We start from the raw sequence: 21,680 nt of genomic DNA on the forward strand, positions 1-21,680 counted from the left end.
CTTTTTTCAAGGCCATTGTTCTGGCAGATGATATTCCCCTCAGGTTTTATAACAATCAGAGAATTTTATTTTAGGTAATATCTGTGTCATATACCACATAAAGTATGCTGTAGTTATTTCTTCTAGGGAGCTAATTACTTCTCTTTACTTCATGCTTAATGTGAGCTGTGGAGTAATGCCCTTGGATTTTAAAGATGTACAGATATGCACACATTAAGAAAATTAGGATTTCACTGTGTTGCCACAGAGGTCAAAAAAGTGTAGTCATCCTGTGTGGCTGTTAAAGCAATAGGCAAGACACAGTCTTATAACTGGAGAGCACAGACTCTTCTGAGGCAATAAGGAGAAAAGTTCTAAATACTGCCTGGTCAGAAAAACCCACTTCATACTTGAAAATGTAATCCACAGCTGAAGAGATTGTCAAGAGAATAGTAGTATTAAACTTGCTATTTCATTCTCAAGAAATGGTTTGAATGGTCCATTTTCTGAATGTTTTTAATATGAAATTTTCACAGCTAGTAGGCTGGGATTTAATCTGAGAATTCACATAGATCACACTACTAATAAATTGATTTTTGGAGACCAAAAGACATTATGGGCCATTCTCAGATGAGGTAGCCCCTACTTCTTTCTTATACTTTGCTTTTCGGCTGTGTACATCTGATAGTGAAGTTGCATTGAATTTTGTGGTTATGTGACTGTACAATGAAGTGCTCATTTCTTATGTTTACCTGTGTTTACTAGGTGAATGTTACTGGGTTTTTCATTCATCAGTCAAATAAATTAATCCTATATCCATTGGGGCCTCATATAGGAAAGATTCCTTGCTTATTTGACAGGTAGCTTCTTTGTGCAGCATTAGTGACAGTGCATGATGCAAACTGTTCTGTTTTTTCTTCTGTGAAGAAATGTCAAAATACATTCCTTTGCATGCTATTTGTTTCTCAATTAACCCTTGTAAATATTTAGCTGCTTTATCTGACTTTTATATACATCAAACACAGAAAAGAGTGCACATCAGGAGCATGCATGCTATCGGATTCCTGGCTCTAGTTTAAGACACTGAAGTGAGGAAAGGGATTCCTTTGGAAGGACATGAAGTTAATGGGTAGAAAGCAGCCAATTATTGGCTAGTTAATGGCTAGTTATGGAAGCTATAGACTGTAGTTTTTTTATAGCACTTATATCCTTTTGTTTATCTTGGAGAGTTTGAAATTTCAGAAGAGGAAGAGGAATGAAAGTTATATTGTCTGCTAAGTAGAATGTTAAGACAATCTGTTCCTAAGGGTACCACATGTTTTTTCTGACCTTATGTCAGTCACAAACATTTTTTATAATTAGTCTGAGTGATACTTGGAGCACCTCTCCTAGCAATATAATTTTGTTTTCCAGTTCCTAGTATCAGTGATTAGTTTGTTTACTCATTCAAAAATTTTTACCTCGTATAGATTAATAGACAATGCTGAAGTAATCAAAGAGTTGATATATCAGATGTCTTTTTTCCATATATCCTCACTAGAAAGCATGCCACCAGAATCATTCATACTTGAAAGTGTTTTATGGGAGTAGCTACACACTGCTGCTCTTAATTTCGGGAAGTTAGTTCCTTGTAAGTTTATTTGTCCCATTTGCAATGGGTTTGTGACGGCGTATTCTGTGGTTTTTGTAATGTCAGAGTATTTGTATGTATTGTAGTCAGGGTTTTGACAACAGGCATTAACTGTAAGACTTTGATGTAGGCACCTTGTGCAAACTGAATAAGAAAATGTTTGAGGAGACAATAATAACAGTTAGGGTTTTTTGTTTAGAACTGATTCTTGGCTGAAAATGTGGTGTGATCAGTGAGAATAAGATGGAATTTTACCACTTATTCATTTATCATAATTTAGCTGTAAGTGTTCTCCTTGTATTTCTGAAGAAAGTTTTTTCAAAAAATGCATGACTTGTCTACTATCCAGGGAAGTAAACCTGTTTTTCATGATATTCATATTACTTAAACTTGTATACAAAATTATTGTATTAAAAATTGAATGTTCTGTGTATTTCTTACACTTCTGAACTTCTGTTTTGACACTCTCATTTCCAGGTTGTCTCCCTTCAGAGTATCCATGTTGTCCACACAGCTCAGTTGTGTAAGACTAGAAGTTACTTTTACTGGAAACTCAGAATTAAAGTAATTAGGAAACTAAGATGGTTCTGTTCAGGCTATTAATATGGTTTCTCAGTGTTTAAGCTGCTTAATTCTGTAATTATTAGTTGTTAGGTAAAGTTCTCAAAATCTTGTTTATGTTCCATGTGACTGATTTTTATCTTTATTGATATTCAGTATCCCCTCCAGTCTGTCTTTTGAAATATATTACTTGGTTTTTTTTGTAATAACAAATTATCAGACCTACTGTGTTTTTGGTAGTGCACAGCTTGACTACCCAAGTGATTTTTTTTTCACATTCATAATTGTGGCTTACAGTGTAGTGCTTTTTGAATCACTGTGTTGACTTTCTCAAACAGTACAGCAAAATTGGGCTGATTATTTCCTCAGGTTATAAGGGAGTGGGGTGGTAGCAATCTCGTTTTTATCCAGTTCTACCTTCTTAGTCAGATTTACCTCTTCCAAGAGTTCATTCCTTTTGGTTTCTTTTTTTCTTTTTGCCCTTCTATTCCTTCATTCTGGGGTTGGAATGACTAATTTCTGAATTTTATGATTGAGAAAATAAATTATACTTTCATTTTATTAGTATTGGAAAATAATTTTTAAAATTGTGCATCTGCACTAACATTCCTCACTGTGCTATATGAAGAGTGGTTGGGAAAGTCTTTGCTTTTGTTCTCAGAATTTTATTTTTCCAGTTCTGGTTGTTCTAGTAACAGCTGAGAAAAGTGTTAGAGGGTATGTTGCAAGGTCTCAGTAAAATGAGCAGGCTTGGATTTATTCTGACATGGAACTACTATGTGTCCTAGCATTTGAGCATTTTAGGAACCTCAGCCATCTGGCCATCGCTAAGAAATACTGGAATTTTTACTTCATGAATAATTCTTTGCTATGGAGACCATCTACAAAGATAGGAAATCTCAAGAAGTCCTTGCTATGCTAGTGTTAGAAATGCTACAGGGAAGAATTAAATAAGAGGTAAATAGAGGCATCCTATAAAATACTCATTCAATTCTTATGATTACGCTTGCTGGTATGGCTCCTTTTTTCAGTATTAGTTGCCAAATGTCCTAAAAACATGGAAAACCAAGAAACTGTCCACAGCTGTTTTAAATTTAAAGGTTTAATTGTGCCATATAATCTTCATTTCAACTGTACAAATTTATGCTAGTCTCTAAAACATTGCTGTGAAAATGATTGTTTTCTCTTGGGTGTAATCTTAGGATTTTTAAATTAACTCAATAAATGAGAAAACATTTTCAGCATGTGTTCATGTCTCACAGTAGTCCTTTATTAAAGCTTCCCAGAATGGGCAAGAATTAATTTTCATGTAATTCTTGAGGTTAAAATGCCATATTTATACTCTTTATATTTTGGTTTATCTACATTTGTATCCTGTGATCTATGCTTAAATATTATTCTTGCATATTGAAGAGATTAGATTTTAAATTAATGTGTGATTTTTACAAATGGCATGTTAAACTTTAGGAAAATGAATGTGAGGTAGTAGAATGTGAGCATTATTTCTTTTTCAAATTTAAATAAATTGTGGCATTAGACACATTTGAGGACACAAGTTTACTGTGCAAGTACCTTTTACTTATTAGTATAATAATGAATGGTGGTACTGAGCTTAACATACAGAGTTCAACTGTGCAATTTTTAGCCTAACTCCAAAACTTGTGGCAAATACTGCTTCTGCTGTTTTGCCTGAGTTATCAGTTATGGTCTAATATGAAGGGTTAAATAGCTGCTAGCATTCATCAGCAACCATGAAAACATTTCTCCTTGTGCACAGCAGTAAAACATTCAATATCTGTAACCCTCTGCCAAAGAAAGGTAAAATGTGGCAAAGGACATCTCATTTGTCTTTTTCTAAAGTTTGCTAGCTTGCATTTCTGACCAGCTGATTAGAGGGAAAATGCACTCAGTGGAGAGTCAGCCTTGCTTTTCTTCCTTTGGAAAACAGTTTCTGTTTATAAAAGGGGGTTTTGGGGGGTGTCTGATAGGCAGTGGTAACTGATAGGCAATATTTTTGCTTAGGTTTTTTCATAAACTACTTCCAAGAACAAAGGTGGTGACATGGTTAATGATGACAGTCTTTGAAATTCTTCAGCAGTACAATAGGAAGGATCTGTTCTGAGTTGTATAGAGGTGAGAAAGATAATATGAATCTGAATTCAGGGAAAAACCTTTGTCCAAAGCTCACCCAGGAAAACAGAAGCTGAAGACATTTTACTTTCAGAAGAGAGTAGATTTTTCAGATCAAGGTTAAGTTTCTATGACTGTCAACTCTTGTAAGTCAAATATCGTAATTTTTTTTTTTAGATAGTGACATGGGAACTTCTAAAATGTTCATTTGTTGTTTTTATGATTCCATATGTATTTCTTGCTTGATTATTTCACTGTATACATAAATGGTGTCTGGTTTTGATCTATCTTCTCTAGTTCCCTAATGTTTAGGCACTATTTTGATTTCAGAGTTCAAGTAGACTGAATCTTTATTTGCTATGTTCTACTTGCTGTTTTCTACAGCCTTCAGGAAAGATTTACTGTAAAGCTTTTGGAACTGATTAGTAGGTCAAACATAGCCGTCGTAAGATTTCAGTAGCCTATTGTACAGTAATGTGATTTAGGCATTCAATAAAGTAGGCATGATCTCTATAGCTTTTTTTTTTTTTTTTTTTTTTGCTTTGTCTTATTACCTGTAGGTGAATCAGTCATAGTTTTTGTTGATATAACAGCTAAAATACTAATAATTTATATAGTAGAACAATACAGTAGTTCTTTAGGCGAAAGTTGCATGGCATAAGGGCATAACTTCAAATGTTAGCTCTTTAGTATGCACTGAATTTGGAAACAACATGGGCAAAAAATCCTTGGGCAATGTGGAGAGTTACATTGTGTGAAACTGTTGTTTTGATAATGACTTGATCACAAGCACCTGTTTTTGTATAATGTAACTTTTGTTGTGCAGAATTTTATAATTATGATCTAAAAATGTTGGTGCAAAAACAGGCCTTGTATTTTAACTTTTTAAGTAGTTAGAGATATGTTCTTTTACTTAGCCATTAGTTTATCTGAAGGTACACCCACTCTTAAACTGTTGCGGTTCATGCTTCTTTAAACCAAACTATCAGTAAATCTCCCCATGTTCCCTCAGCCCCCCATATCAGTAGTAGCAAACTGGTGTGTTAGATTTAGTAGAAGGCATAAAACAAAGCAAGATGAACTTGTTTAAAATGTGTCCAGTGTCCTTGGTGGGCTTTCAGTCAACTGTGCAGGAGCAGACATCCTGATTTCAGGCTATAGTCTGTCAGTCTCATGCTCTTAATGACATTTGTTTTAGTACTACTTACTACTTCCTGTAGTAAGTTGCAATGTGCAATTTTCCCAAGACCTTGAAATATTCTTGTTCACTCTAGGGGGAGGCATGTTGTAAAGTGGTAGAGCCATATTTTTATTAGTAAGGGTAGGATTTTGCCATTAATGTTTAACAATGTGGTTTGATAAAGGTATATTAATTTAACTGTGAGTGCTCTTGTTAAAGTGCATGATGAAAATCATCCTCAGCATTGTTTGTTAAAAAGGGATAATTTTAATAGCAGCTGTTTATTTGCAATAGACTAATTTAATTTTCCATGTTAAATTTGTTCTGTGAACTCATGTAGTACTTGCTAATTGGTGGGAGATTATCTGCCTACACACAGTATGAAAAAGGAGCTTCACTGTAGCATCTTTTAACTTTTTGTTACAGGATAGCTTTTTTTTTTTCAATTAATATTTTGATCCTGTCTATATTCTGCTATTTTTCCAGCACATGTGCAAATACAGTCTCTAGTATCAAGTAACAGTTGCCTTATTCAGAGGAATATAAGAAAACTGTAGTGTTAAAATGAAAAGCATCTCAAATTTGAAAAGGTATCCTTCCTGCATTGGGATTTTAGTTAGAGTGCTGTCAATAATACTGAATTATTATATGAGAAGTGCATATAGATTTACTGAATTTTTTTAAAAAAACTCATGGAGTCTATTTTTCCCATCTGAGATGAGACAAATTCTTAGTCTATATTTAGAGGAAAGCTATATTTTAAAAAGGATAATAGGTCACGTCTTATGGTTTTTGTGTGCCCAAAGAACATTTAAAAACTTTTACTTCTGAAAAAAGTTGTCTGTGACTTTTTTTTACTGTTGCATAATCATTGGTGTTGTTGGTTTTGCTTTTCAAGGTACCCAGAAAATGGCATAATAGAAATGGACACAGTTAATCTTCGACCCCGAGCAAGAACCATTCTGAAGTGGAGTGAGCTAAAAGTGGGTGATGTGGTGATGGTTAACTACAATGTTGAGACACCAGAAGAAAGAGGATTTTGGTTTGATGCAGAAATTACCTCTTTGAGAGAAATCTCAAGGACTAACAAAGAGGTTCATGCTAAAATTCTGCTGGGGTAAGATTTGCTTGACGAACTCAGAAAATCTGTACATATCATATGAAGTGTATTTGGTTTAGTTTTTTTTATCTTCTAGTCACCACTAGATTAATTTTAATGTTGTACTTTGATTCCACGGCTATGGGAATTACAAAATTACAGTGCATGGTTTTTACAATCTGCAGACTTAACTGTAAGTCAGAATTTTTATTTTTCAGGAGATTGCCAGAGGCAACCATAAGGTTTTTTATGTATTATGTATGATTCAGATTGATCAGAGCATGTTCCAGTAATTTTTTAGATAATTGGGAACTCCTAGGTCTCACTGAGTATGAGTCATCTCTGACAGTTTGAATAAGTCTGTGAGCTGGCTAAATAAAATTTTAAAGAATAAAATATTTATGTAGTATTATGACCTCTGGTAAGTAAAGTGTGGACTTGTGACTAAGATTACCTGAATATCTTTGCTTAGTTTTACTATTTCGTGTTAAAACTTCCGTACAGTTCTTTGTGGGATAGTGTTTTCTGGAGGTACCTTAAGATATTGCTGTCAGTAACTTGTGTTGTTGCCTTCTTAGGGATGAACAGATGACCAGTGGTTGATTTAATGTTGGCATGTCCCACATTTACTTATGAGTGTTATCATTCTTCTGGGAATGTATTCTTGAAAATGAATTGGACTACTAGCATTCCTTGTAGTTTTTTTTACAAGGAGAATGTTGTATCAGTAGGAAGACTTAGTGTGGGACATGGTTACTTGGGAGAGACACGCAGGAGCTCTGTGAATCTGGTCTAATTCAGTATTTTGTTAAAAGTGCAATCTTATCTAGTACTGGGAAATAGCAAAGACATTGCTTCAGTAAAGCATGCAAGTAAATGAAAGTCTGTTTTGGGGGTGGGTTTTAATTGTAGCATTATAGTAGTTTCCTAGACACCATCAGTGCATTATAGTAATCTTTTATTAAGTAGAGCAGGCACAATGGACTTGTTTTGTAGGCAAAGCAAGAAACCCCCAAACTTGAAATACAAAGCTAGAAAAAAATGAGAAGATGTTTTGAATTATTAACTTGAAAGAGAGAAGAGATTAGGAAATGGAGGACAGTATCAATGGAGAGATGCGGATTTTCATTGTAGTGCATTTAATGCTAATGGCATTTGGTGAGTCAGGGATGGGTTTTATGGCCTTCTACAAATAGAACTGTCCAGAGTAGAGTTTACATGAAATTCAAATGTCTGTTGATAATGTTCTTTGAAACTGTTGCCTGCATGGATTCTTTCAGAGTTTTCCCCATCTGTTAAAAATAGGATAATCAAAATAATGTTTTTGTCTTGGTTTGAAAAGACAGGTGTCTGCTAAGGAAGGCAGGAGCCTCCCTGAAATGCAAAATGTAAACACCCTCCTCTGAATTATTATAATTTTGAAATTAAAAGGCTCTCAGACAAAGATATGGGAATACAGTTCTTTACTGGAAAAACTAGAAATTCACATGTAATAGTACAAAAAAACCCCAAACTACTGGCAGAGTCAACATATGATCTGACACCCTGTTGGTCAGGGTGTTGGTAGCAGTCCCATTAAATGGTGGCTGCAGTCCTCCTGCAGTGACAGGTGTGGTTCTGTTGAAGCAGTGATCCTGTGGAAGGGTGCAGTTTTCCTCTGAAGGTCCAGTGGTGGTGTAGGTGGGCCTGGTCTTCCTCTGGGAATCCAGTGGAGAAGACAGCTATGTCTCTGGGAATCCAGTGGGAAAGGCTGCCTGTGGTGTTCCAAATGTCAGATTATATCCAGGTAGGAGTGCTTGGCTCCTCCCCTGGGGCAGAGCATCTCACAATGGGATGGTGTAATTTTATCAGTCATGCAGTGGCACTCAATGGCACCTTAACAGAAGATAACTCCCTGAGGGAGGATTGGTTGTGGAAGAGATAAAGAAAACTGGCCCACATGGTTTTAACAGGTGGCCCAATTAACAGAAGATAACTGCCCCACCTTTAACAGATAGAAATAGAATACCCCTATTTCCAACCTAAGACAGTTTTATATTGGCAAAAGGAAGCACCTCATGGCTAATAAAAAATTCTGGTTGGAACTCTATAGGGTAGTCTTTTCTATATCTAAATAAACTGATAGTTGTGCTTCAAACTAGAAGATGATAAATTCAAGTACTGTCAGTACTGTGGCTGGTACAATAGGGTTCCCCCTGATACTTACACTTACTATCTTCTGAAAGGAGTTGGGAGGAAAACAACACAGTGGACAAATACCTATTATAAGGTGATGAATTTAAGTCAATTTTCCAGATGGAATCATATTTCAGAGAATTTTCTTCCTAATTAAGAACTCTGGTTTCCTATATATGTTGATAGATTGTATATGCAGTAATCAACTTATTGCACAAAGTAAAGTTAACCGAGCCCTGACATTCCTTAAATTTATCAAAGAATAATTCTGGATCACCTGTACTACCCAACTCATTCCTCTCAATTAGTAGTAAAAGAAGAAGACAAGTCTCCTTGTATTCATAAATTTGTGTAAGGAGCATGCAAAAGTAATTGCTTTGAATTTCAGGCAAGTTGATTTGCAAATTAAAAAACAACCTCAGTATTTCATTGTTAATATATAAATAATATAAAATATATTTAGTTTAGAATTATAATGCAGTAGTTATTTTAATCTATAATAATATAATTAATATATTTATAGTCTATAATATTCTTATGTGATTATGAGTTCTTAACATTATGTTAGCATTAACTATCTGTCTCAAATAAAGGTGACATTTATTTTTAATTTTTTATGATTATCCATTAATGATTAATTGATTATATGCTAATGACTAGTTTTTCATGTACTACATAAGAATAACCTTAGCAAGTAGTAAAGGGAGGCAGGGGTCTTAGGGTTGCATCACATATATTAATGACTTTTTTCCTTTGTGGTATTATATCAAAGAGACTTTTTATAAAAAAAATTTTATGCCATATTTGAAAGTTTGATTTATTGATCTTGTATTTTTGACAAAGATTTCCTGAAGCTGATGGCACAATCACAGGAAATAACAAGAATATACTGTTTGTGGTCATGCTTTGAAGCTAGTAGAACATATGATGAATACATTTTTTTTGACTTTTGACATGTGTATTGTTCGGTGTTACTGTTACTCATATCTTAGTCATAACCAAAAGGAAAATTTCTATACAGTCTGTCATCATTAGCTCATCATTTGGAAAATATATATGAAATAGTGAATTTTACCAAGTAGAGGATGAGACTGAATAGGGGAGGCAAACATCATTATGCAGAATAATTGACCACTTATTATTAATTTTCATTTCTATAGTATTCACATTGCAGCTGAAATTTGTAATTGTAGGATGTCTAAAACATATAGAACAGGATTTTCTGTGTCTCAGATGCAGATACTGGGGAAATAGCAGTGCTTTGGCTGTGGAATAGAACTTAAGGTTTCTCATGACTGTGTGCATGCTTGCAGTTCAGGATCTCTGAATGTGAGTTTCTTACTTTGAAGTGTCTGTGGTCCTCTGAATTTATTTTAACTAGCAAGGTGCTCCATCTCTGGGTTTAGATATCCTCTGTTTTTCCCTTAGGGGAGAGTGTTTTATTTCCTAATGACAACAATTGTTTGTAGTCTACAATAATATGACATGTTGTCTTTGAGACTAACTTTTCACAATTTACCTTGGAGCCAGCAGATATATTTAAATTCAACATACCAACTCAAACCAAAGTAGATGCTCTGCATTTACTCCTTCCTAGAATTGAAGATAGAGACCAAATTAGATCTTAGTTTTCCTCAGTAAACCCTTGAAAGTCTGAGTTTAGCAAGGACTCTGTCAATATCAAGACTTTTTTTTTGCTTAAGCCTTAGGAGGTGTGTAAGGATGTTGATATAAATTATACAAAGTGAACATAATTTTCTTCTTTGGATGAGTGAATGTTTAATGAATTTCATGTCTTCACATATATAGCTGTAAAGGAATGTAATAGAATGGTCCTAAATTTTCATGTTCATATTTATCATCTTTTGTTCTGCAGGTTTTTGTATGAGCATTCCTGCTGCCAAAAAGGAATTTTTTTGCAGATTACTTTCTCTTAATTTGTAATATTTTTATTTTTCTTGTAACATTCCAGATCTGCTGTTTGTCTTCCTCTTTTTATTTTCATAGTGTGCTTTCATATTTATCATCTTACTGCTCCTTTTATTCCTATCTAGCATGTTTTAGTCTCAGAATGCAATATGATATTTTAAAATTATTTTTATGCTACCTGTACAGATTATACTTTTAACTTTTCCCTTTACTTCCTTTGGACAAGATTTTCCATTTATATTTAATGTCTGATTTTTTAAAAATCATACATTTATTTGTTTACACAGCTTTGCAAAGGCACAGAAATGAAACACTTTACAGAATAATGAGGTTTTCTGTAATAGTGAAAGGAGCTGTGCATGGGGTTTTTTTGTTTATAATTTGAAGAATTCTTGTGCCTCTGTCAATTTCTATCTAGCTAAAAAGAAAGTTATTGATAGTTGTATCTTGTTTTGGCACTTTGGTAAATAACAGTACCATACTTCCTATCACTCTCAGTAAATATTGTGGTAATCATCATGTTAGAGTTGTTGTTATGATTTGGTAGATGCCCAGTAGTACAGTTCTCATAGTGCTTTTTCTTTAGGTCTGGAATTTTCATTAATGTGGTTTATACCTTACTAATGTTTGCATAATTTTCTACCTAAAGTAACATCCTGGTTTATTTATTTTATTGTAGTGTCTTTGACTGTTGCTAGTTGATCTGGGAGGACATTGTTTTGATGCTGTGTGAAATAATAACAGTATTTACTTGGACCCATTTTCCCAGATAACTTTCATGCTGTATCTGCAAGTATCCTAGTAATAAGAATTTTAATTGCTGAAGACCTTACCTACAGCTTTTTTGCACAGATGTAAAAGTGGCATATTTCTTCTAAAACTAGTAAAAAGGTGAATTTAGATCTCTCACTTTCCTCTTCTTGTGACCTCAGTAGAGCTGGTCACCTCCTTTGAAGAAGAGAACTCCTCTTGAATCAACAAGACTATTTCAAATCAAGGTAGATTTCGAGTGGCCAAGAAGCCTGCTGGGATCTTTGATGATGAATCTGTAGAGGTGATGCCTAGAACTTTTTAAGCATTTCTTTGTACTGTTTTTCCTAATCTCTGTCGCTAGAGATTGCTCTTTTGGAGATACACAGCCTTGGGGAATAATCTCACAACTTGTAACAGGAATGACTCTTGACAACCAGAATGTTTTGCATACTACTTAATTACTTTGTTGGACAAAAGAAATCATGTTAGCTGAAGTGGTGCATGAATGTAATTCTCTGCTTGACCTTAGAAGTGAAGTTTACTGTACATTAAACTGTTCACTTTTAAGTTCCAGACTAGGTTTTTAACCTTTCTTCAATTGTGGTTTCAGTTTTGAGGAAAAGTCAAGAATTAAAAGAGTCAATGGACCCAAGGACAAAATATTATTAAAGAGACTTCTGAGTAGTGTGAAGTGCCTTTTTTTAATGATTCCAGGTGTACAGGACAAATATCCTAGGAGATATTGGGACATCCTGCATTCTAGAGAAATGTTATTCAGGATGTATTGTTTCTGTCAAATATGAAACAGAAGAATAGTATCTCACAGAGAATAACTCATGAAGAGAGCATTAGCAGAGTGAATCTGTAACTGTTCAGTGTACTACTTGTCCTCTTTGCAAGATCTTTACGAGATACAGTACCTTGATTCAGCAACTATGGCATTAAACCCTTGGTGTTGATACAGGCTAGGGATGAACTCAAGGACCTCAGCCCTGCCAAAAAGGACTTGGAGTGCTGGTGAATGAAAGGCTGGACATGACCAGCCATGGGCACTCACAGCCCAGAAAGTCACACATGTCCTGGGCTGCATCCAAAGCAGCGTGGGCAGCAGGGCCAGGGAGGGGATTCTGCCCCTCTGCTCTGCTGAGACACCACCTGCAATGCTGCATCCAGGTTCTTGGCAGGGGATAGAAAGGACATGGACCAATTGAAGCAAGTCCAGAGGAGGCCACCAAGATAGTTGAGGGGAATGGAACACCTCTTCTATTAGGAAAGGCTGGGAGAAGTGGAATTGTTCCACCTGGAGACCACCACCTCAGGGTGACCTAATTACAATCTTCCAGTACCTGAAGGGAGCCTTCAAAAAAGCCAGAGAGACTTTTTATGAGAGCATGTAGTGGCAGAACAAGGGGCAATGGCTTCAGTATCTTCTGGCAATACAGTGGACTCTTGCCAAGTTTACAGACACAGTAAATTGATGATAATTCAGTCAATTAGTACTGCCAAGCAGAGTGACCTGAACAAGCACAGGAGGAATGAGTGGCAGAAGACTCAAGAAAGTCAAGATGCATAAATTCAGAGTTTTCTTCCACCTGGGAAGGCACAACCCCTTGAAGCAGTACTCACTGGGAAGCAGCTCTGATGAGAGGGATCTGTGGGTCTTGGTAGAAAGCAAGGTGAATATGAGCCAGCAGTGTGTAATGAAAATTAACAGTATTTGGGCCATATAAAAAGAATAAGTAGAAGACTGGGGAAGAGCATTTACTCTCCTTTACTAAGCACTAATTAAACTGCATCAAGAATACTCCACCTACTATTCCACTCAGCTCTAAAAACATGCCTTCTCATCTAAATGGGCAAAAGAGATATATAAAATGCAGTGAATTTCAGCAGAGGGGCAGAAAATTGATTCTTTGGATTGCATTTAAAAGCTTAAAATTTCAATTAATTATGTGTTGAAACATTAATTGCTTTAACAACAGAAAAAAGCATAAGTAAAAAGTGTTAAAATTTCAAATGTTTTGGGTGTCCTAAACATAACTGTAAAATTATATTTTGAAGGTGAAGAATGGGTTGACTTGGATCTTGAGGGTTTTTTTGTTTTCCAGAACATAAGCTATATCTTCAGTATTTGTAAGTGTCCTTTCTCTAATAAACATGCAGACTTGGAACCACAGAGTCTTTTGACTTGCTTTTTAGGGGGGTGAAATTTAGAAGTATGCTGAAGTTTAATTTCTTCCTACTGGGTCCAAACAGAAGAGGAAGAACAGAAGAAAACAAATTTAAGTGCAAAAAGGCAAGTGGTGGGTGGGCAGTAGTGGTGAGCACAATACTGGGCAAAGCATTATGAAAATAAAAAGAAGAAGGGAGTGGTGTTGAAACATATGTATACATTTAAGAGAAACTTCAAGGATGGAAAGGAGCTCTTGATGTTGTTCAAGCATGATGAGCCAGAGTAGTTTGTCTAGGACTAAGTGTAGTTGGGGTTTTAATAATGTTACAGGTGGTTACTCAACAAGCTTTCTGAACAAACTGTAAAAAGAAAATTCACTCTTGCCACACAAAATGCATTTTTCATGTATTTGTATCTCTTACCTCTTGTCTTGACAGAGGACTAGTTAGAGGAGTCTGGCTCCCTGTTTATATACATAGGTAAGAGCCATCCTCACATAACCCTTCTGTTCTCTAGACTAAACACTTCTGTATCAAGGATGTTCTGTATCAAGCCTATTAATCATTTTTGTATCCCTTTTCTGGAACCACTCTTGTAAACCCATGTCTGTGTTCTCTGGGGAGCCTACACCTGGCCTAACTAATGCTGAGTCATGATTGGCATTTGTTTTCCCTCTACCTGCTGGCAATGCTGCTCTTAATGTAGTCCAAGAAGCTGTGGACCTTCTTTGCTTGCATAGGCACATAACTGGGTTATGGTCAGCTTGTTTTTTTATGTTCCTCAAGGTCTGTCTCTACCAAGCTGCGCTCCAGTCAGGTGGAGACACTCAGCAGTTACTGGTATTCCCTTTGTGCAGGACTTGGATTTTTCTTTGTTGAACATGATGAAATTCCTTTCTGTCCAACTCTAAATGGTGCCAGAGGCAACTAATATTCCCTTTCCCACGGACTGAGTTGAAGCTGATCAGTCTGTCATCAATCTTCCTTCTTGAAGACAGGTGTGATATTTGCTCTCTTCTATTTAACAGGAAGGTGTAATAACTTTTCAGTAACAGGACTAAGAGTACACACATCCAAACATCAGGCAGCTCCTTCAGAGCTCATAAGTATGACCTGTTAGAGCCAATGGACTTCTATATTGATGGGGTCTCTGAGGTCGAGATGACCCCATCAATATAGGGTGTTAGAAAGTCTCTTTTTTCCCAGCCCTGTAACTGAAGAGGGAGTCAAAATTCCTCGGCTCTGGTTTTCAAGGTTGTTTATTTTTCCTTGTCTATAACATTGGTTTTCTGACCTGCGGAGATCTGTCCAGCAGGTTGGTCCGTGGCACACTGCCCGTCCTTGGGGCAGTGTTAACATTTTATACTAAAAACTATGTGTACTTTATCTACAGTAACTTTCCAATACCTATCACCTATGTTAGACAGTCTGTCTCTAAACCAATCCAAAAATGCCACCATCACAGCAGAAGATGGAGGACAAGAAGAAGGAGGTGAAAGGACAGGACACACCTAAATTCTTCCATCTTGCCTCTTGAACCCCCATTCTAAAACCCCAAAATTCTTTTTTTTCCTCCCTGTGACAAATTAACTATCATTCTACTCAAACTCTTGCGGCTTGTACATCTTCATACAAAGCTGGTAATTTTTTCCATGGGTTAAAATCAAAAGCACAGGTGTCTTTGACTCTGTGCCAAGGTCTCTGAGCCCCCTGACAGGGTCTGGAGTCCTCCAGGGCAGTCAGAGGAATGTCCTGGGTTCCGACACTATATGTCCTGTGTAAATGCTCCATAACCTAATTTTCCACCGAGGCTAAGTCTTACTTCAGCTATTCCTTCTACTCTTGGGGCCCTCAGATTCCTAAACACTGGTGTTAGCAGTAAATACTTGAGGCAAAGAAAGTGCTGAGTACCTTTGTTTTTCTGTGTTTATTGTTACCAGGGGCCCTATTATATTTAGCAGTAGCCCCACATTTTCTCTAGTTTTCCTTTCCTGTCATAGAATTTTACTCCCCAGATTCAAATCAGTAACAGTAACCTTGGCTTTCCCAACCCTTCGCCTACACAAGAAGACACCTCTTCCTGCCCCAGATCAGCCATTCCAGCTTCCACCTCTTACACATTTCCTTTTTATATCTAAGCTCTTTATTAATTTCTGCTGTCTTCCTGTTGCCTTTGATGTCCTGCACATGGTGATAGACCATTTCTGAGTTTGGGATGATGCTTACATATCAACTAGCTTTACTGGGTCCATCTCTACAGGCTATCTTGTAGGATTTTTCCAAGTAGATCTCTTCAGAGATTACATTCCACTGTCCTGATAACCAGGGTTGTCTTGTAATTTATCCTTCCTCCAAGGATTCTGAACTCCATCATCTCATCATCATTGCAGACAAACTTTAATGTCCCATGATAAGTTCTTCACAGTTTGTGTGTATCAGTCTAGCAGTTTGCTTCTCCATGATCAGGAAGTTGTTACCACTGCACTCTAGAAATTCCCTATATTGTTTCTATTCTGCTTTGTTGACTTTCCAGCAGATGCCATGGTGCTTCAAGTTCCCTGTGAGAATGGGGCCTGTAAACATGAAACTTTTTCCAGTTGTCTGAAGGAGTCTTCATACAGCAGGCACTCTATAGCAGACACCCATTACAGCATCAGTGATGTTCTGTCTGCTAACCTTGACCTGTAAGCTCTTGACTGGTTCCTCATTTGCCCTTGTATAAGGGACAGCTGCTCTTAATCTTCCTAGCCTCTTCTTTCTGAAGAGCCCTTACTGACTGGTCACAGTATTCCAGTCATTTGAGCTACCCCACCATGTCTCCATGATCCCAGTGTTGTCTTGGAGCTGCATTAATTACACAGACCTCTGTAATCCCCTTTGTTTATTGCCCATGCATTAGTGTATAGGTGTTTCAGGGAGGCACACAAAAGTGTGCTTTTCTCACTTGTTTGTTGAGGAGTCTCTCCAACAATTAAAACCACAAATATATGGGCATTTGGATTTATCAACATAAAAATTAATAATTACAGGATTGTCAGAGATTCCAGACATACACAGAAGACCTGGAAAGGCTGTATTACCATTATGTAATGGCTATTGGACACTTAAATGGAGGATTTAATATAATGCACTAATGAAATTGGAAATTATGGTGGAAACATTTGCTGTAATTTTTCTAAAGAGAGTTGGGCAATATAAGGAGTGAAGACATTCCGAAACAAGCAGCTGCCCTCTAAATGCCAAATTAGTCTTTTTCTCTAGGATTTTCTGACTTTCAGGGATTCTTATTGAATTAGATTCATCATGTTCTGAACAGGAGAATCCCTGGATTCCAAGCTTTTCATTACAGTAATGCTGTCATATACGTTCAAGCCATGATAATAAATACATTACAAACTTTCTAGGCTAGAAATATGGGTTTATCCTTCTTTGCAAGCAGTTCTTGCTTTTGGTTTGATATGACCATTTTTTTGAAACATCTTTGTGATCCTTTGATTCTGTGCTATTGTATTGGGGTTTTTTTGGGGTTTTTTGCCTTTTCTTTTCTTTTTTGTGATTGGTTGATTTTGTTTGATTTTGGCTGGTTGGTTAGTTTTAAAGCACCTTTCATTTTGGGGGTTTGTTGTTGATTTATTCACTTGGGTTTTGGAGGTATTTGGGGAGTTTGTGTTTTTTGTGTTTGTGATTTGTTGGTTAGTTAGTTTTTGCTTTGTATATTGTTTGTTTGTTTTCCAGAATGCTTAATGTGTTTCTGTGCTTTCAGGACTCTTTCTTTTCTATTCTTTATTTTTTGGAAGATCTTCTCATCCTGACAGTATCTCTGTGAGTTTATGAAGGGAAGTGCTTCTTCTCATGTCTTTGTTTTTGAGTTGAGGTTCTCACTCAGTCTGGCAGGGTTCACAGATTGGTCTCCTGTAACCTTATCTTAGCTCATGTTGAGTGTGTGTTGCATCTACTCACTGAATTGCAATATAATTTAAAATCTGGATGGGAGTGTTTAACCTCTTATAGTAACAATCACCTGTTTATATCTTTGCTTCTTTCTAGCATGAAGGAACTTGTTGACTAGCTCAGACCCTTGGAATGATGTCTTGAACAGACCCTTAGCATTGTTTCTGTGCACTGCAGTTCAGTCTGCAAACACACAAAGTTGACTGAGCTTAGACTATGCCCTGTGATGCCAAGCACAACTCTTGTATCTTTGTTTTTCATATATGAAGCCTTTGTGTATTACCTTTAAAGGTCATTGACCTGCTTTTTTATCTGGTTCTTCATGGACATTCGGGTGTTAACATCTGTGTGTTTGAATTTGGATTTGGAAGCTGTAGATGCCTTCTGAGTATTTGTGATAGTGCCAGTCACAGACTTAGTCCTGACTACAGGAAGGGAGCAGCTGGGGTGGTGGCAGTGGATTCCTCTTCCCATCAGGGGCATTCCTGCAGCACCATGGACAGGGCTGGATTTGGGGCAGGATCAGGACCCTCCACAGGCTCCACTCCTTGTTCTGGTCCGTGTCATGGGGCAGGGATGTGCACAGAGTTGTGAGCCTCTGACATTGTTGCTGGCTGTTCTCTCAGACCAGTTGTTTCCCCAGGTACTCTTAATGCCCACCTGCCTACAGCTCCCTGGCTAAGGAGAAGAGTCTCTGTGTCCAAGTCTCTGCTTTCAGAGTCTGGCATCATGAGCTATAACACATGGCTTTGTAAATGCATCAAGCACTTCACCTTCTGCTGACATTAAAAAAGTAATATCCTGCCTGACTTGTATGTAGGTCCACAGTATGGATTTGTAGGTTTGGGAGTATGTGTGTTTTGTTTCCAAAGGCATTGAAGATTCATATTAGAATATGGTCCTCAACATAGCCTAGAAAATGTTAATTTTTTTTTTTTTTTGTGGTTGTTTAAATACTTGTGTTATGGAAAGAGAGTAATAGTGTGGAAGTTGCCACATGTCTTTATAATACTTGTGTAATAAATGAAAAGTTGAATTAAAAGCGGAGCTGATACTGTCCCGTTTTGTAACCGCGCATTTTTATTTTAATGATTAAACAAATGTGTGTGGAATATTCTGAAAAAAATCTTGTAAATGCTCTCTGCTTTTTTGCTTATGTGCAATAAAAAAACAAATTTTACCTAGAACTGCTATGTAATTCAGTACAACCTAGCAGAATTTGGTGAGATTATCAATGTAATATGCTGTCTAAATGTGGGAAGATCTTAAAGTCACCTTTGAAACAAACCTGTTTAAAACAAAATCTCCAGTCAACTGCTTCTAAGGAGATGATATTAAAAGTTCTAATAAGCATTTTGAATGGTAATATTGAAAGGCTGTGTGTTTGTTTTTCAAGAAGTTGTTTAACTATGGCTTGTTGATGCAGAACAGAAAGAGTTGCTGTCTGAAAACTTTACAAAAGCAGAATAAAGGCTGATTGATGTAAGGCATGTGTACAAAGTTTTGCATATGAAAAGATAGATACAGAAAGTATCTACCTTTTTTTACAGGTAGTAAATCTGGTTTTGTTTTGATTTGTATATTGTTTGTTAAGAGAATTTGTCTATTTGGAGAGTACAGCCAACATTATATTCTGTTAGGTTTTATTCTGATCGTGGCTGTTTCTCTACTGACCTGGACAGTACCTTTTGACATTAGCCATAGAGGCTGACTGTGAATTAGTTGTTTGTGGTAAGCATGGCACTGTGAGTAAGGTTTTGCTCTTAGGGGGCTTAAATATAAATCATCATTAGACTCTTTTCATTATTATTCTTAGTGTGAATATGAAGTCTGTGTGTATTTTTCTAGAAGTTTTTCCCCCATTATTATTCAGCACTGTATTTTGACTTTAGTGTGTGTTAAAATACTATACTTATGATTTCTATGTGGTAAAGTGATAAACCAAGACATTTCCAGACAACTGTCACTGAACTTCTCAGATTGTAAGAAGTGATAAAGTTCTCTAAGCGTGGTAACTGTCCAGCAGCTTTTATTTTCTGTGAAGCTGACCTTTGAAACATCCAGGATAATGCCCACTTGTCACATGTCTAGTGAGCTGTGATTTTGAATGTCTAAAGTGTTTTGCTGCCTGAAGTTAAAAAAAAAAAAGGAAATGTGCATGGGGAAAGTACAGATAAAAGAAGGTTCAGGTGAAGGTTTCTGTTTGGCTTTGGCTAACCTATCTCAAAGGAAGGCTTGCATTAGAAATTCTGCTGTGTTGAAGGATCTGGCTTTGTTTTGGGATTTAATTCTTTCAGATTTAGAGTTCTTGCTTGAAATACAAACATCCTGTTTACTATTCATATTGCATAATCTCATTTTGGTATGTTAGGGTGAAGAAATGAAGAAAGGTTATACATTTGACAGCATAATATAGCCACAATTTTGTTAGATAACCATAATTTTAAAATCACATGATCATTATTAAAGCACTGAATGTGTACTGTGGAAGAGGAATTACTCTTTAACGAGCAAATAGCTGAGCAGATTTTTTAGCTTTGGTAAGGCTTAAGCATTTAATATTAGCGATCATTTTCACAATGTTAGTTATCTTCCTCTGTAGTTCCAGATATGCAGCCATGACACTTGTTGGAACATACCAGCTTTGTAATGTTATTTGATAGTATTTGCTTACTTCTTATGCAACTCTTAACAGAAAATAAAATGTTTTCTCTGGTTCAAATACTGAATAGACTTTAGGAAAAACTTAGCCTGAAAGTTGCTTTCTGAGTGCCCTTATCTCAAAGGAAAAATACAGGGCAAAAAGAGGAGGAATGTCTACCATGATCTAATGTATGTGATAGAGAAAATATGAATTCTATCTGTTTAATAAGTGGTGCCTAGATATAGGGAATATTGCTAGTCAGTAGGATTGCAGTGATATAAGAGAAAAACATGCCATGCAGCTGTATTAATTTTTTTTTATTATTATTTCAAGAGTTCTTTGTTTTGCAGTATTAGAGGAGTTTTTCATTTAGCTAGCTAAACTAAAAAAGTTGCACTTCAACATTTTGAGGTGGAAATAATATTTTTTGTGATGATACTTTGTAATAAAGTTGATAAAAATCTGTGCTTCTGCGTACTTCGCAAAAACTTTGCTGTTACTGTTTGGAACACTTATATCATTGAACCAACTTATAAATCTTTTCATGGTATATTTTAAGGAAATTGTAGTTATAAGTAATTTTATAGTTCAAATTGGCACCAGTGGAATTTATTCCTAGTTAATATTCTACTGAACTCAAGTTTGGCTTGTTTCCCAAAGATACAGATAGCAAGTGTCTAAATTTCTGGGTAAAGCTGTGTGGTGTTTTACCACCATCCTTCTTGACCATAGACTGTATGCAGAGAATACAGATAATAAAAAGCTATTTTTTTAACAGCTGCTTTTTAGTTTTCTGGGGAAAATGCAGGGGTGGGGGAAAAGGTAAATTAAATAACTCTAAACCATAACACACTGGAGAGGAAAGGCAAAAATCAGTGTAAAATTGCTTAAATTTGTCTGAAATTTACTAGAAATTGAGAATATCAGTCATTAAGTATAAAATTTCACTTTAACTATGTGAAAAAAGTCATAGCTCTGTATTTTTGTTTTATATTAGATTCACAACTTTGAGTTCTGTTAGAAGTAAGTCCTAGAGGAGTAACACTGGATAGGCAGTCAAGCAGTGTTATAAGTAAGAAAGGTTCTAACATAGATTTATGGCATTAAAGAATGTCAACAGGTGTGATTTGTTTTGTTTTTAACTTTAAATAATCTAGGAAAAACAAGACATATAGGACAGTTAATGAAAGACTCTCTAAAGTCCACAAAATATCCTAGGAAATATTGGTGTTTTTAAGAGTTTGTTGATTCAGTTTTCCTGCCAAAGATTATGTTTACATCTTGTAATTTCTATATTTGAGTGTATTGTGCCTTTGTGATTGTGAAGTATTGTGGATAATTCATAATGTTTTTGCATGCTAAACCTGAGGTGTTACTCACAATGTCCAGAACTGGTTTAAAGTATGATCCCCTTAGGGTGCAAATGTAGTTAATTCTAAATACATTCTTTCCCTGGTCAGGAAATCAAACAGTTCTT

The 21,680-nt window shown here is 36.1% G+C and overlaps 1 protein-coding gene across 6 annotated transcripts in view; it reads left to right on the forward strand.

The window, feature by feature from the left end:
• The window catches only part of UHRF2 (ubiquitin like with PHD and ring finger domains 2), a 79,568-nt gene that overhangs the window by 23,083 nt on the left and 34,805 nt on the right, over window positions 1-21,680 (forward strand). For all 6 annotated transcript variants that reach the window (XR_005956764.1, XM_041486207.1, XM_041486208.1 and 3 more), the window contains exon 4: window positions 6,379-6,597. Coding sequence is in view for 5 of the 6 variants with exons in the window: in XM_041486207.1 (XP_041342141.1) it covers window positions 6,379-6,597 (219 nt within the window). In the remaining variant the exon portion in view is untranslated. The remainder of the gene's footprint in view (window positions 1-6,378; window positions 6,598-21,680) is intronic.

This window comes from Pyrgilauda ruficollis, unplaced genomic scaffold, assembly GCF_017590135.1.
Source record: "Pyrgilauda ruficollis isolate IOZ18807 unplaced genomic scaffold, ASM1759013v1 scaffold74, whole genome shotgun sequence".
In the NCBI taxonomy this organism is placed as follows: Eukaryota; Metazoa; Chordata; class Aves; order Passeriformes; family Passeridae; genus Pyrgilauda; species Pyrgilauda ruficollis.